This window comes from Epinephelus moara, chromosome 14, assembly GCF_006386435.1.
Source record: "Epinephelus moara isolate mb chromosome 14, YSFRI_EMoa_1.0, whole genome shotgun sequence".
Classification (NCBI taxonomy): domain Eukaryota; kingdom Metazoa; phylum Chordata; class Actinopteri; order Perciformes; family Serranidae; genus Epinephelus; species Epinephelus moara.
This window is the reverse complement of record NC_065519.1, coordinates 13,070,410-13,087,901: the sequence shown is the minus strand read 5'-3', so window position 1 is coordinate 13,087,901 and position 17,492 is coordinate 13,070,410. Positions and strand designations below refer to the sequence as shown.

The window sequence follows — 17,492 nt, the reverse complement described above, 5'->3', positions numbered from 1 at the left end:
TGGTGTGTGCATGTACTAAGCCAGCAAGGTGAACTTGCTTTAATGTGTCCAAAATACAGCGAGTATGTCACCCCTTTAGTTAATCCAGAACTCTAGTGGTGCAAATTCCTTTACTAAATAGCAATTAATCAACTAACTAAAAGCACTGATGCACAGTGAATCAGGTAATCTAACCCCCCCTGTGTCAGACAGTGGCTGGGGGCCCCAGAGGTCTGTGCTCCGGCCCTGCAGGCTGCTGCGCTGAGGTTCAGTTCAGCTCTGTGTCACACGGGGCGCCCGCTCCTCCGCTGCTCGGTTTGTTTTCCGGGTGATGCTGCTCTTCTCTTCAAAGCAGAGGAAAGTCGGGGGCTCATGTGTCAACATCCAGGGTTTCCCCGGGGAGGTGTAACGTTAACGTTATTCCAAAAAAACCTGATGTCCCTTTGAAGACCCTTTTATTCGTGTTAGCCCGCTCATCCTCGGAGGCAGCGGTTTACCCGACCGCAAAGACCAGAGGACGATCTTCGGCTCCCGCTGCTTTGACGTTAGCTAACGTTATTTTAAACGATGACAGAGTACAAAGTGCGAATAGCGTCTCCAATCATTTAATAATATCTGGGGACCTGTTAGCTTAGCCAGCTAGCCCGGTGATTCGACTAGACCAAGGGAACACGGCGACACACACTGCTGACATGATGTTTCCTCAATCCAGGCACTCGGTAAGTTTGCTAGTTCAACTTGTCCCAGCAGCAAACTAAGCAAGTGAAGCGAGCTGAGCTAACGGCTAGCTAGCAACCGACAGCTGATACTAGCTGTGCTGGCTGCAGGTAGCTGTCAGCCTCACAATGCCAGACCTCTCCACAGCTCCTCAACACATTTGTACCGTCATAGTGCAGGACAGACTTTAGATATGGAGTTTAAATTAATATAAATACCAGCTATGACACTTAAAGTCTTATATTTGGCTGCAAACACAGTCTGCCGTTAGCTAGCTGTTAGTCAAAACAGCTAATTTAACTTCATGGTTTAGACCATAGACTGTGAGTAAGTTAGCATGATGTTTGTTAGCTTACTTCAGTGTTTCTACTGTCAACAAACCAAGTAGCATTAACATAAGGGCACAGCAAATGCAGTTATATACAATCTCTGGCTTTGACAAAACAATTGGGACAAAGATTTGAAATTATTTAATTAAAATGGTCTGTATTGGGCTGAAAGAGCATTGCAAAGGTTGAAAATTGAAGCAAAGTTTGGCAAATAAGTGCTTTACAAGGCCCCAAAAAGCTGCAGATGAATCATGCAATATGATTATTATAACAATCTAGAAGTCATGTCTAACTAATGCCAAACTAAATGCATTATTGTAGTCTGTCAACAGCCAACAAGAGAAGAAAAGGAGCCTTACAGAGGATGTATAAGTCAGGAAAGAGGTGCACACAAAATACATTTAGTCTGTGAGTAAGTTAGCATGATGTTCTGAGTTTGTTAGCTTAATATAATGTTTCTACTGTCAACAAACCAAGTAGCATTGATATAAGGGCTCAGCAAATGTAGTTATATAAAACCCTTTTGCTGTGAGAAACAATTTGGACACCCTGTGGAAAAAGATTTGAAATTATTTAATTATAATGACCTGTACGACTGCAAATATTGGGCTGAAACAGCGATGCAATGTTAGACAAATAACTGCTTTACAAGGCCCTAAAAAGCTGCAGGTAAATCAAGCTATATGGGTATCATTGTCTAGAAGTCATGACTGACTGATGTCAAACTGAATGCATCAAGTAGTCTCTGTCAACGCCCATTAAGTAATAAAAAAGGAGCCTTTCATAGCTGAAGCACCACTGGAAACACACTGATGGATCAAGTTACAGCAGTTTGTATGCTAATCAGTATTATTTCTTGGTAAAAATGTGCAGAGGTGAAATGTTTCAGGCTGAAACTAAAGATTATTATTATCTATCCATTAGGTGATTGATCATTTGGTCTGTAAAATGGTAGAAACTAGTGAAAAAGGCCTGTCACACTTACCTAAAGACCAAGGAGACATTTTCAAAAGTCTTATATCCAGCTGCAAACAAAGTCTGCAGTTAGCTAGCTGTTAGTCAAAACAGCTAATTCAGCTTTATGGTTTAGTCTTTGAGTAAGTTAGCATGATGTTCTTAGTTTGTTAGCTTAATATAGAGTTTTTACTGTCAACAAACCAAGTCGCATTGATATAATGGCACAACAAATGTAGTTGACAAAACTATTTGGACACCCTGTGGAAAAAGATTAGAAATTATTTAATTGAAATGACCTCCTGAAACAGCATTGCGGAGGTTGAAAATTAAAGCAAAGTCAGACAAATAACTGCTTTACAAGGCCCCAAAAAGCTGCAGGTAAATCATGCTGTATGATCAGTATAACAGTCTAGAAGTCATGACTAACGCCAAACTAAATGCATTAAGTAGTTTCTGTCAGCAACCAACAGAACAACAAAAATATCTAAAATTAGAAACACTTATCTATTGATGAATTTAAGGGCATCATAAAGAATATGGTGACAGAGACATGTGCTTGTTTTTCTTGAGAGGCCACTATGTTTGAATAGTTGTTGTTGTATTGTGGATTTTTGTATTATATGTTGTATTTGTTGCTACCGTGGCCGGGTCTCTCTTGTAAAAGAGAGTTTCAATCTCAATGGGACTTCCTGGTTAAATAAAGGTTAAATAAATAAAATATAAACAAGAAAAGGAGCCTTTCCAAGGTTACATACATCAGGAAGGAGGTGCACAGGTGCACACAAATACTTACTGACCAAGGCCTTAACTGAAGCACCACTGGAAACACTCCCAACAGTAGTGGGTCAAGTTACAGCAGTTTGCATGCTAATCGGTGTTATTTTTTTGGTAAAAATGTGCAGAGGTGAAATGATTCAGGCTCTGATTAATCATGTGGTCTGTAAAATGTCAGAAAATAGTGAAAAAGGCCTGTCACACAAGTAGACATCTTCTGTATCCACTATCCAGTTCAGTTATATTAAACAACGAAGAGCAATAAATCCTCACATTTAAAAAGCTGAAACCAGAGTGTGTTCATCATTTTTGCTCAAACAAAAAAGGGTTTGACATTAACTGTAGCCCAATGGCCCGTGGCCACAAAAAGTTACTGTGTGGCCACCAAATTTAGGGGCTTGGTGGCTTAATAATATTAGTGTCTCTTCCTGAATATGCCATATGCTTATAAAGATTTTTAAAATTCTGTTAATGTTCTTCATTCATTGAAGTGTAACACATAAGGAAGGCTGTTAAGCTGCATTAAATTGCTTTTTCTGTAGGCTATATTTTGAATAAACGAATCAATGAATGACTTAATTTTGAGCAAAAAATTGTCAACAACTATCCCAAACTAATGTACAACCATTGACATAGATAAATAAACAACAGTCTTATATATAAAATATACAAACCCCATCTCAAACGAGCCCAGATAATTAAATAAACCAGCCCATCAGCATAAGCCCTTCTTCGTCTGCATGCCTCCTAGATATACTGTGTCTGTACTTCGTTAAAAGTGTCCTATAGTTGTTTTTTATAGATCGACCCCACACACTGAGATGCACATACTTTTCAAGGTTGTATGAACACAATGCTTTTTTTTTTAGATTTAGTTTTCCTCTCAAATTATATCCCTCCCTGTCACAATTCTTTTTGAAATTGTTTTAATATTGCCCAGAAGTAGATTATTTCCTTATATTTTTACACAGGTTTACATTTGGGCCATTAAAAATGTATTTTGGCAACCCAGTTTAGGTGCTTAGTAGTCCGTGGGGCCAGAAATATGTAAAATATTAGCATCTATCTCTGCAAAGACTAAGATTATTATTTGGTTATCAAAATAGTTGCTAATTTTCTATCAATGGATTATTGCAGTTGTAGTAACGATTATTGGCTTTGTGTCATTTTTCAAGCAAAAATAGTTAAAACTCACTGGTTACAGCTTTTCAAATGTGCATATATGCTGGTTTTCTTTGTCCTTCATGATGGTAAACTGAGTGTCTTTTGGTTTTGGACTGTTGGTGGGTAACAACAGTCAGTTTCAGTGTGTCATACAGTGCTCTAAGACTCCGTGATGGGAATGTCTCACTTTGTTTTCTGACTATTCTCTGACACTTTATCAACCAAATGATTAATTAAAGAAACAAGCAACAGATTAATCTATAAAGAAAGTAACTGTGTGCAGCCCTGTTCTTATTTTAGTAACATATAACATTAGAATTTCATGACCAACTAAAGCCCAAAACCCCAACATGAAACGATGAACACCCAGAGCAGGAAATGACCCTTGCAAACCACAGTTGAGAAAAGTGCTGCACTGCATGCACAAAATAACACGGACCATTAATTGAAGCACCGCCGCAAATACTCACACTGTGGTGTCTCATGGTCATATAAGGTTGCAGATGAAGTTTATGTTAAAAAAAAAATAGGCACATGTATATACTTGTTGGTTAGTTTCAACATGTGACAGCTGTTCCTGTTTCTGAGGCAAGCATGATCTTCCTAAAGAGAGACATGCATGCTCTCCAAACATGCATGTATTTCTGCAGAGCTGTGACTGACAGTTATTTTTATTATTGACCAATTCGTTCGTTATTTATTAACATATCATAAAAAATCTTTTAGTCTAGAAAATGTCAAATAACTTGCTCAGGCTGACCAACATTTAGAAACACAAAGATATATATTCTGAAATTTTGAGGAGCAGGAAAAGGTGAATATTTATTATTTTAATTATTTGTTATTTTAATTATCCATTAAGCCAATTGATTAATTGTTTAGTATCACAAATGTTACAATATAGTTTTGGCACTACACTAGTGCACTGTGTATTTCGGATGCAGGGTTTTGACATGTGTAACCGGGTGACTCCATCCTCTCTGTTCAGCCCTGTAATCCCGCCTGAAACCTCTCGCCCTTGTGCCACTTATTTAGAGAGTAATGAGGTTTAGGGAACTAGATAAACCCTGGATTAAAGCTTTGGATTGATGGTTTAAGTGTAGTCAATACATAACCAGACTTCTAACGCAGCCTCTAAATACGTCTCACATATGGTCAACATGCTTTAATCTCGCCTCCTTTAAACACATTTCCTCAATCACCACGCTGCGCGGTCCTGAAACAGCCCCGTGGGTTTCTAAAGACAGATGTTGCGTATCAATTTGTCAGCAAATTAAACACAGCGTCTCGTTCTGTATCTCAATTTATACTGTACGCCCGCACTCAGACATGAAGCCCCGTTTAGGCTGACCTTCATTTTAGCTATCGTCTCAAAGGGTTAATCTCAGAGGTCAACTGCTGCCTCTAAACAAACCCAAACACACACACTTTCAGCAGCAGGACACAGACATATACACCAGTGGAACCAGTATCTGAAAAGGGCATTCTCAATTCCTTTATTGCTAGACTGGTTGGGGAGTGTGTAAGCATCCAGAGTCTGGTTTCACACTGAGGGCCTCGACCTGGATGCAGGGACCTTTGTGGATGTAATTTAGGCCCCTATGTGACTTTATAAGAATTGATCACGTTGTTCTGTTCTCCAGGCATCCTCTCAGTCCAGTCAACCTCTCAAGTTCACCACTTCTGACTCCTGTGACCGCATCAAGGATGAGTTCCAGTTCCTCCAAGCACAGTACCACAGGTATGCGGTTAACACAGCCATGCACACACTTAATATTACTTCAGTCTGAAACATCGTCCCAAGGTTTATTATTATGACAAATGCAACTGACGTTAGTGGAATAGCTCTTTGCAAGGCAGCTTTCTGCCTATTAAAAAATACATCTCATGTTGAGTTCATAGTGAATTCATTTAGCTTTTTCCTCATTTTGTGGGAGTGTGACACTTGGCATATCAGCTGTCTCAACATAGATATGTCTTTGGAATTGTCTGTCTAAAGCCGCTATGTGTAGGAAAATACTGGTTGTTGTTACTGGCTTTTAAAGTCTAGTTCAGACCAAAGATTTGCGAAGAGATGATTTGAAACAGGAAACTACTTGCAACGTGCCATTCTGCAACGTTCTAAAAACCTGCTGGTTCACACCAGTGCAACTAGATGAGATGGTGTATCATCTCTTTGCAACAACTGTTCTGCTGTTCTGCTTTGCAGCTTTTCAGGCTCATTTTGTGGCTGAATATAATTTGTAGCCTCTTAAAATATGAATGAGGATAGTGATGATAGTTGCATTTGTATTAGTGATGAAATGGCGACAAACCTAAAGCATCAGATGGACTGTATTCATAATAAATACGCCACAATAATATAAATAACCAGTGCCAATTAATCAGTCAATGAGAGTGTGTGTGTAAGGGGCCATAAGCACATACACCGAGCAGCAGCAGCAAACCCATCATCCGACACCGGCACACGTGAGGACAGCAACAGAGGGCTCAGCGGCGACGGAGCACCTGCTGCAGAAAACGAACACGCCGTCTGTGGTCATTTTATCTTGACCAGCAGACTTCCCTACAAGCCGATGCTTTACGTCCTAAAACCAGTCGCTGTGATTTGACTAGCTGAGTTGCAGGTGACACCATCACCCGCCTTGAGTCGAGCTCAGAGTGGCCAGTTCACACCACTGGATCATTTCTCTTCAATGTTCTAAAACTGTTTTGTCTTATTGCAAATCTTTGGTCTGAACTGGGCTTTAAAATATTGTTGCATCCTAGCCCTTCTTAATCTAGTCGATAGAATTCATTAGAGTCAAAGTTCATTTGCTGGCATTAGGATGCTCAGTGTAGTGTAATCAAAACCAAATATACATAATTTTCCTCTTACTTGTGGTGCTATTTGTGAGTTGTTGAAGATAGCGGCTGTAGAGATGTCTGCCTTCTCTCCATTATAATGGAACCAGATGGCACTCAGCTTGTGGTTCTTAAAGTGCCAAAAAATACATTTGAAAAACTCAAATAAATCATGATGTGGTTACTCAAGATAATCCACAGACCTTGTTGTGAGCAGTTTCATGTAGGAACTATTTTCTTTCTACCAAATTGCACCCACCAATTGTATCACTATGCAGAAGGAAGCATGCATCTACTGCTAGCTCACCTTGCATTACTGAGTTAGGTAACGTTGAAGCGCAGCAGAGCAGAGTCCTGCATGGATCCAGTTTTCAAGATCGGCCCCGACCCAGCGACGTACAAACCCGCCCCCGAACCGCAAACCCGCGCATCAGGCCAATTAGTACCGCAACCTGGTCCGACCTGTTGAAACACGACCCGCAGCCCGACTCGTAACCTGGATTTAAAGTAATCATTTTGGGTCATATTGGCTGAATATTGAACAGCATATCGCCACAGTTAAGGTGCCAGTGAGTAAACAACAACCTGAATGAAGCAGCTCTCAGCTCCATCATCAACCCTCTGTGTTCTTCTCCCATACAAGTGTAAAAGCACTCGTTTGTTACGTTTAATGCTTTTAAACTTTTAATCTATGTAAAGGAACTTTACATGTGTAATAATAGACTTACTTTCTGTCCAGAGCGACGTTCAGCAGTTACAAGCCATCACGTGTTTTAGAATCTATCGAGGAGAGAAGTAATCCATCAGGGAAACACTTCAGAAACATTATAAAGTGATAGTAGTATGTTTTATCCACTTGTTTCTCAAATACCTAAATAATTATTTACTGTTCTGGAAGCGGCGCTTGTTAGACGGTGGCAGCCATGTTGATTCTGTCGTCCAATCACAAATTGTGTTATTAGATGGTGAAACGAGTGTAAACAGCTGAACCAATGACCGTTGCGAAATAGCGGAGGCGATCCTCAGAGAGTAAATAATGACCAAGATAGTTATCAGTAGTTTACCGAACTAATGACTGATGTGTTTATCTAAAACCCGCGATCCGACCCGCATGTTATTTTTTCCACCCAGATCCGAACCCGGGAAAAAATGTTTTTTTAAAAACCACCCGCAAATCAGCTGTTTTTGCGGGTACCCGTTGGGTACCGACCCAGTGCAGGACTCTGCAGCAGAGGAGGACATCATTAACTTTTACATCTCGCACTGTCACGTGAAGTAACCACTTGTCTATGAGTAGATGCACACTTCCTTCTGTGTGGTGATGCGGTTGGCAGGTGTAGTTCCATAGAAAGAAAATAGTTCCTATATGAAACTGCTCACAACAAGGTCTGTGGATTATCTTGAGTAACTGGGTCATGATTTCTGTAAAGAGACATTGCTGTCGAAGTTTTCAAATGTATTGGCATTTTTTTGATGCTTTGAGAACCACAGGCCAAGTACCATTTAGTTACATTATATTGGAGAGAAGGCAGACATCTGTATAGCCGATATTTCCAGCACTCGGCAACTCACACCAAAACAGTCTGATGATGAATAACACTGCATGCATTAAACTAATAGTTAGACACTGTGGGGAATACACTCCTTTGCCGTCTGTGCTAAGAGGTAGATGGTGAGATGATATCACTCAGGGTCAGCAAGTGATCATCTTAGTATAAAGATTATATAATTCCCAAAATGTCTAACTATTCTTTCACCGACAACATGCACGTTTGCCGACAAACCGACTTCTATTAAATATTAATATTCTTTCTTCCTAGTTTGAAGTTGGAGTGTGACAAACTGGCTTCTGAAAAGTCAGAGATGCAGCGTCACTATATCATGGTAAGTGTCGCGTTCAGTCTCGTCAGTTCGATGTGGCTGATTGTCTTCTTCTGATCTCCTCTAATATACCAACCAAAGTCACTTAGCGTTGCAGTGTGAACACAGAAATTCCAGTGCACACCAGGAATGTCTAGATTCTCTCCGTTTGTTAATTTAGTTGCACATAATCTCAGATTGCGTTTTACATAGTGGCTTCCTTGAGTTCACACACCACATGATCAGACATGTCCCTTTAAAGCTTCTCTAATAGCCAGTGATCAATTACAGATAGATTTCTCAGTACATAATCTACACACAGTATTTATGTTCACAAATTACAAAGTGTATTCTTATCTAAACTTAAATGTGTATGCTTTTTTTCTGGTGTTGTGTACTGCACACAGAAGTTTTCTTAGTTTTTTGTGTAGGTGTAAAAAATGTGCCACAAGTTTACATCTTCAGTTTATGTGTGTGTGTGTGTCTTTTTCTCCCTTTTTGTTTTTGCAGTACTATGAAATGTCCTATGGGCTGAACATTGAAATGCACAAACAGGTAATTATCGTCTCCTACAATGAGTCCTTCGTGTAGTAGCTCATATTTGTTAGTTTGCTCATCTGACCTTTTTTTCCCGCCTTTTTTCTCCTCAGGCTGAAATAGTGAAGAGACTGAATGGCATCTGTGCTCAGGTGCTGCCTTACCTGTCACAAGAGGTGATGACACTCACGTGTTCATTCATAAATATGTTCAATCTCAACCTGAGACTATAAATAAATAGCAATATAAATACGTAATCTCATCACTTGTCCTCTCTTTGCTTAAGATTCCCAGCCATGCTTAGGCATTACATGTAAAGCTGACCGTGTGTTATCTGTTTCAGCATCAACAACAAGTCATGGGCGCCATAGAGAGAGCCAAGCAAGTCACGCCCCCTGAGATGAACTCCATTATACGGGTGAGCTTTATAAAAGACTTAAGCCGATGTAGATGATAGACGAATCATGTCTCTTGCAGAGCATGAACTGAAACTAAATCGAACCATTACAACATAAACCTTGTCCATTTTTCAAGGCAGCAGGCTGCAGTGACTCTTCATATACTGAGTCATTTCTGGTGCAGGCAGTTTTCTGGAGAGAGGGGAAAACAGAATTTGAAAATACAGAGCCAAGAGGAGGTGCAGGAGTCTAGTTATATCTCCGCTCAGTGACGCCGAGATAAAACTGCTTAACCCAACTTTAACAATGTGTGAAGGGTGTTATAACAACATGTAAATTTATCAGGTTATAATTAGAAACATATCTTGTTTTGATGAGTTAATTTTTGTGTAATAGGATACTGATATAGTGAAACGAAGTGAATTTGATGATATATCGTAACACAAGTTTCTTGTTCAAACAGAATCGTTTAGTATTTGCTGTAATCCGGTAGTTTAATATATAGTAATAGTGAGGAAAATGTCATGACCTGGAAAATACCTAGTTATAATGTGAAATGGGTCGTGATAAAATGAGAAACTTTATAAATAAGCGCCATGAATAAATTGTATTGACTGAACTAGCAAGCTAAGTAGTTTTGATTCGGTAGCTCCAGCATGTTTGTGGTGGCTAGCAGGGTTTTCCCAGCCTATCTAAGACAAAGGCGGGCTGCCTGGGTGATTTTGTCCGCCGCCTTGGTTAAGGCGTGTGTGTGTGTGTGTGTGTGTGTGTGTGTGTGTGTGTGTGTGCGTGCATAGGGGGCGTTCAGATGTAGTGTCTTTTGTGCGCACAAACCTATTACTTTCAATGTAGACATCACAACCCAAAGTGACGCTGTAGCGGCACGCATTCGGTGGGACGCGCTTGTTTTTTCGTCCGGCGTCCAGCTGCTTCTCCCTCCAGTGTTGTGTCAGATCCCGGTTCCACCTTGGGCTGTGTCTCTCCTACTGTTTCCCACGGAGCTCTGCCCTGTTTGAAAGGCGAAGGAAGCCCGTATGTGGAAAGACGTCACCTCTGAGATGTAGAATGTGTATCATAGAAGAGAACATTTCAGGACTGCTGACTTGTATCATCAGAACAAACATGTCCTGTGATTTTCAGCCTCCTTTCATATTTAATAGAGGGGGGACAATACCTGACAGTAATATTCTCAGCTGTCAGGATTTACCTGCTGTAAAGGGTAAGTATAATCATAGAAGGCTGAAAATCACAGGACATGTCTGTTCTGATTATACAAGTCAGCAGTGTAAAGCTCAAGCATGTGGGGGCCTCCTTTTATATTTAATAGAGGGGGGAACATATCTAAAAGCACAGCTGTCAAGATGTTATTGTGTAGCTCGCCAGTTGCAGTAGTTCACCAACTAACCCTGCAAGTAGTCATTACTTCAAGACGTACAAAGCAATGAAATTACAATTAATGTTAACATAAACATGCACTAAATGTGAGAACATTGTGCCGTATGATTAGCCACAAATTTAAACATGCAAATGAGAAGTTCTGACTTCTGTCCACCATTCGTGTGTTTTCAGCAACAGCTCCAGGTGCAACACCTGTCCCAGCTCCAGGGCCTGGCCCTGCCTGTGACCCCGCTGCCCCTGGGCCTCACCCCTCCCACCCTGCCCGCCGTCTCCTCCAGCTCCGGCCTGCTGTCCCTCTCCTCCATCCTGGCCAATTACTCCCACGGCCAGGCCCAGGCGGTGAAGGAGGACAAGGCCCGGGAAGCTGCAGAGAGAGCGCCCAGAGGAGAGGACGGGGACAAGTCAGACTAGTGCAGACACAGTGAGGAGGTTTGGAGGGGGGCGTTGTAGGGGGGGGAAGTGTCTAATAAAAAATATTTGAAAAAAAAAAAAAAAAAAAAAAAAAGGAAAGGTAAAACTGTAACTGTAAATGGAGGTTGATGTAAGTCTGGCTGCCTGTCTGCTGAGTGTTGATGTAGAAGAGTAACTGCAGGGATGAGGACACGCAGAGAGGACAGATTTGTGGATGTGCAGAGAACGAAACTGCTGAATGGCTGAGAGTGAGAGTTAAATGTTCTTATTATTTAGTGGTAATAGACTCAGTTCAGGCTTCTAGACTTTAAATAGATGCTTTTTTAGTGTAAGCCACTGTTGTTAGGCTTAACCGAGATAAATGTTTTCCCCTTTGGAGTGAGCGCTGAGGATGAAAGCTAACAGCAGTGTCCCTTACACAGATCTGCCTCTCACTGGTTTATACTTCTTAATTCTTTTTTGTTATCGGATCTGTTTCCAGTGTTTTTTGTCCACGTCCTCTTCGGTCCCTCAGATTGTGTCTTACTGGCCCGTCTGCCAGTCACAGTGAGCAGTTTAACAACATCTCAGTCCCCTTTAACTCCTGTCCTTTCACTCATAACGTACAACAGCTCCATCGTTTTGTTTTCCAAAATAAAAATGTAGAGCTGTTTGGAGAGTTTATTTATGTACTTGGAGCCAAATTAAATCTTAGTCTGATGTTAAATAGGATGTTTTTAAAGGGACAGTTCACTTGTCAGGTGCATTCAGACCCTTCGAACATAAACCACCTGCTTTTTTTGTTTGCATATTCATAAGACCAACCACTGGATGCATTACCCTAGCTGTGTACCTCAGTCCCGAATAAATGGGATTTTATTCCATTAAAAACTATTGTTTGTACAAATGGTAGTATGCCCATCTTGGCGGGTTAATTTGTCTTTCATAGGCCTAGCTGCTGCTGCTGCTGCTGCTACGCGCACTACATGGCACGGACCATGACTCGTCTTTAAACGACAAGAATTTAAGCTCTGAAAAAAAAAATTGACTTTATTTTGACACGTTTTCATGACAGGCTAATTAGACATTCAAAATGTGTCTGCATGTGTTCGAGTGAATGTGATCGGAAAGAAGAAAACATTTGTTTAAGTTAACTTTTTTTTTTTTCTTAAAGCACCTTTTGTATTTTCCTCGCACCACCACCACCCCGCCCTCTGCTCCTGCCCCCTCCCTCGTACTGGTCCACTCTTTAACTGACCAAGACAAACTTGAACAGGATCTAAACTTCAGAACCAGACGGTCGTAAAAGACAAACTAGTACTGTATTTCTGTAAGTTAGAAGAGCACTTCAGTTTATATACTGAGACTGTATCAAGCACCTGTCTTTTCCTGTCTTGTTTAACTTGTGTGTGATTGTCAGGGGAAGATCTTCCCCCCTCTTTTTTTTTTTTGTTTTCGCATTGTTTTAATGAAGAATGTGTCTGGGGTGAGTTGCTAAAGCTCTGTAAGCAAGCGTTCCCTCAGAAAACAGCATATTAAAATGAGAGTCTCACGGTCAGAATTTGTCCTGGTCACCAAATTATTGTGTCCCGTTGCAAAAAAGTCAACCATTTTCCCAATTCCATACTACATGCTTATTCTATATAGTATATGCTATCTACTTAGCTTGATACTGCTCAAACCTAATTGAGGGATTTTGCTCCACTTTCAGAGTGAATATAGCCTGTAATGACACTCGACTCCTATTTTGTGTTCTGTAGATGGTGATATAGAGGTCCGTAAAAAGGCTAGTGTGAACATAGTCAAACACTTGTATGTAGTATGGATTTAAAATCCACTGGAGGCATCCGGGTGCTTCATCGGAAGTGCTTCAAAAATCTCCCTCCACACTTGTCAGATGGTGTAAATGGATCAGCTGCGACTGACCAGTTTTTTTTAATGTTTTAAAGTCGTCAATCCATCCTTCAAACCCATTTAATGCAAATTGGCTTGGTGTGTGTGTAGGTGACAAAGTAGTCCTTCTTTCACTTTTTCATGTGGACAAACAAGGTCAACATGACGATGATGGCTGTCTGAAACGTGTAGCGCTGCAATCCCCATATTTAAGTGATTATCACCATAGCTCAAGCAAACGCCGTCGTTCCTCTCTATGATGTCGGCTAGTCACCCCACTTTTAAAGTCTGGCTGCTCGAAATTTTGCCCTCTTACATGGTCGAATGACACGCCATACAGACTAAATATTTTTAGGGTAACCTTCAGGGGTCAACAGTAATGATTGCCTGATTGCCCGATGCAAGTAAAATGCCACGTCTGGCTGGTAAATGTAGCAGCTCTCTTGCCCTGTCAGGGAAGTGTTAAAAAAAAGAACATTCGCAATTTGGCAAAGGGAAAAGACAATGTTTGAGAGTTGAAGGGCAAGCGAGCGTTTCAGATATCCTGGAAACAGGAGTTCAGTTGGATGGTGTTAGAGGATGTGGCCGAAACTCCAATTGTATATTGTGCAGTTTGTGTAAGAGCAAGGTGGATATAACGGAGTCATTTTTCATGAGTTACCTTTAGTCTTTATTATAATTTGATAATCTCTAATTAATCACTTTTATAGGGGCAAGTAAAAATTGACTTTGGGCAAGTAGATTCCTGACCCACTTACCTACCGGGCAAGAGAACAAAACCCTGACCTTATGCTGTGTTCACACTACAAGGGACAAAGCAACAGCGTGGCCACCTTCAGACGCCGTCAAAGTGTTGCTCAGGCCCCTTGTTGACTTAGTTATGTCATCACGGGCTTGTGCATGTCTCTTACTTGCAACACGCCACCTGGACTGAAAGTTGTCTATAGTTTGTATTCGGCCACGCCCCATTGCAAACTTTTGTGCACCGCAATACACAGAAAACTAGCACAGCGCCAGCTAACTTAGCAAAATAACACAGTACCACGTTTAGAAACACAAACATAGGATTGGTTGACACTTCACAGCATCATTGAAGCGCTGATAAAGTTGTATAGGTATAGCTGTGGCTGGAGCAGCTATGTGACCCAGCCACTAGCTACATGACTCGCCCACTGTACCTACACATCAGTCCACGATTACCCTCCTTCGCTCCTTGGTCCGGAGTTGGAAGCCTTGAAGAAAATCCTAAGTTAGCATTCATATAGCCGTCTCGTTGGTGGGTTTGTCTTTAGACTCTAAACCTAACCCTTGTAGAAGTAGCGGGGGCAATTTGTAGGAGCGTGTCGTGTACGCTACATAAAAAATGTGTCTGAATCTATACATGTCTCAAAAGTTGAGCGTAGCTTAACTTTGATTTTTAGCACATCATGCACGTCACCTAACGACAGCGTTTGGCCAAAGTTTGTAGCTTTGTGGTACGCTCAAAACAGTCGAGTGTGCAGACTAAAAAAGGAGCTGGGGGAAAAAAAAAAAGGTAGATGGTGGAATTCGTCCAGGAACTTCAACGTTTTCCTAAAATAAATTTCTGAGAAGTTCAGTTTAATTTGCAGTGGCTTCCTAAAGTTGCAGTTTAATTGATCTCTAATGGAGCGTGTCAAGTATACTGATTTGTTAAATACTAAAGACATGGCAGTATGTTTTTGCAGTTAGAATGTAGTGTGGAATTTGGACTCAGCTGAGGTGTATGGTTGATATTTGAAGCAGCAGAGGGCAGCAGCGCTCTCTCATTGATCATTACTATGAAGCAACGTTCACAAGACTGACGTCCTCCCTGTGTCTGAGGAGGTCCAGGTTGGTCTGCTGTGCTCACCTTACTGTCACTGCTGTTCTCTTCTCGTCTTCATTTCCTGACTGAGGGACGAGCGTCTGTCCACTGCAGCAGGTGTTAGCTGTATCTCCCCTGTAATGTGAGTGCTGTCCAGAGCTTTGACAACCCACCTTTTAGCGTCTGAGCACGTCCGAGATCGGAGCTTACCTTTTCCTCTGTATTTTAATTTGAAAGGCACTTATGTTGTGGCTCAGTGCTCTTTTTTTTGTTTTGTTTTTCTTCTTCCTGTCTGTGCTAGTGTTTGGGAGCTGATGATTTTCCCTCCCTGGAGATTTGACCTTAATGTATGGAGTGCGAGAACAGATCAGTGAGTCATCGGCACTCTTTATGCTGACGTCAGTCTCTGTTAGAAAAACCTCCTTTGGCAAAACTCAGACATATGAATGGTATGTGTGTTTGTTTTTGCTGTGAAGGGCCAATTTGTATACATATGAATATATCAATATACATATTTTTTAAAGCATTTTTGTATGTTTCAAAGCTGCTTTTTAACGTGTGTGTATCATGGAAGACTTTGGTGTTGTATGTGTGCATTACAAGCCTACAGTTAAAGAGAGGCACAATGTTGTATACCATGTCGTTTTTTCCTGTTTTCTCTCTCTCCCATTCTTTCAGTAGGCAGTAACACTTAACATTGTTTTCTAGGTTTGTAAATGTTTTATCTTTTTTTGTGCAAACAAAAAAAAAGAACAGTTTAATGTGTTTATGAACACAGTCTCATTTTAAGATACCTGGGGCAAAAAAAAAAAAAAAAAATACAAAGATGTAAACAAGCAACTGTGTACTCTAATGAGAATGAATCAACCTTTTAGCAGTAAGGAAGCTTCTCTGGTGCCTTACAAATAAAAGACGTGATTGAGAGTGGCTACTTGTCTTTGGTTGGTGACTGAAGGAATCTGAAGGACAAAAAGGCAACATTGTAGGGCAACAAATCACTGACTCACTGAAGCTTAGAGTCATGAGATGTAGCTTTCAGGAGCCTGATAAAAAACGATTAGTTTGATAGTCAACACCTCTGCGGCTTGACAGAACAATTTATGGTGTCAGCTTGGGTTGACTCAGATACAAGTTAGCGTTTTGAGGGATGAATCCCTGAATGAACATGGAGAGTCACAGGGTAATAAAAAATTCCCTTTAGATTAGTAACATCTCACCGGATGAGTCAGGAGCAAACCATCTTGACAGATTTCAGGACGGCATTTTTGCTTTAAAGATGGGAATCTCAAGGCACGTCACGATTGCATTCAGATTCAGGAGTGCTACGATGCGATTGTAAAATCATTATCAAGGCATCTTGATACATCAAAACTTTTGATTTCTATAAAGGTGATGAAAACTTGTTAACATTTTGTGCATAAAAAACAACTCTGCCTTCTGAATCGCATAAATTTTAGATAAATGGTTCCCAGCTGGTCCAGCCACAGGGTCCAGATTTCTCCTTAGTCATTGGTTCAAGGTCCACACAGTTTCATTTATTCAGCATCATACCTGTGTTTTGCCATGTAGTCGAGCTAGTTTCCTGTCTCTGTTAAGTAACAGTCCATTACTCACTCACTCTACAGAAGGAAACGGCACTTCAAAATAAAACCTTGGTAACACTTTACTTGAAGGTATCTACATAAGAGTGACATGACACTGTCATAACTATGACATGACACGGTCATGAACCTGTCATAAACATTATGTACATGTCATAAATGTTTATGACTGCTGTCATTAAGTGTCATTCGGTTTTTGTAATGACAAGTTGACATTGTTTGGGTTGTCTTGATTATGACAACTTGACATTAATCAAAGTGACATTACCAGAAGTTGTCTTGACATGAACCAGAAATGCGCCTCTTTTTGTGTTTATGACAAGTTGACATAATGATTATTATTGTTATGACAAAGACATCTTCTGGTAATGTCATCCTGGTTAATGTCAAGTTGTCATAATAAGGACACCCCAAACAAATTTAATGTCAACTTGTCATGACAAAGACATCTTCTGGTAATGTCACATTAATTAATGTCACGTTGTCATAATCAAGACAACCCAAACAATGTCAACTTGTCATTACAAAAACCAAATGACACTCAATGACAGCAGTCATAAACGTTTATGACATGTACATAATGTTCATGACAGGTTCATGACTGTGTCATGTCATAGTTATGACAGTGTCATGTCACCCTTATGTAGATACCTTCTAGTAAAGTGTTACAGAAAACTCTGTGCCAAAGATGTACTTTACTTCAAAAAGACTGTTTTTTACGAACTTGACACATTTACAAGTCACTTGTGGACCTGTGACCCACTCTTCGACCATGACCCACCAGTTGGGAACGACTGATTTAGATTTCACTTTCAGTACGTACTGC

The 17,492-nt window shown here is 40.6% G+C and overlaps 1 protein-coding gene across 1 annotated transcript; it reads left to right on the top strand.

Annotated features, from left to right (window-relative positions):
* The first annotated feature begins 280 nt into the window (after nucleotides 1-280).
* chico lies at nucleotides 281-15,992 on the top strand. The gene is made up of 7 exons (XM_050061410.1): nucleotides 281-698; nucleotides 5,564-5,661; nucleotides 8,585-8,648; nucleotides 9,135-9,179; nucleotides 9,275-9,337; nucleotides 9,505-9,579; nucleotides 11,129-15,992. The coding sequence occupies exons 1-7, from the start codon at nucleotides 672-674 to the stop codon at nucleotides 11,366-11,368; spliced, it is 612 nt and encodes a 203-aa protein (XP_049917367.1). The 5' UTR covers nucleotides 281-671; the 3' UTR covers nucleotides 11,369-15,992.
* Nucleotides 15,993-17,492: the final 1,500 nt, after the last annotated feature.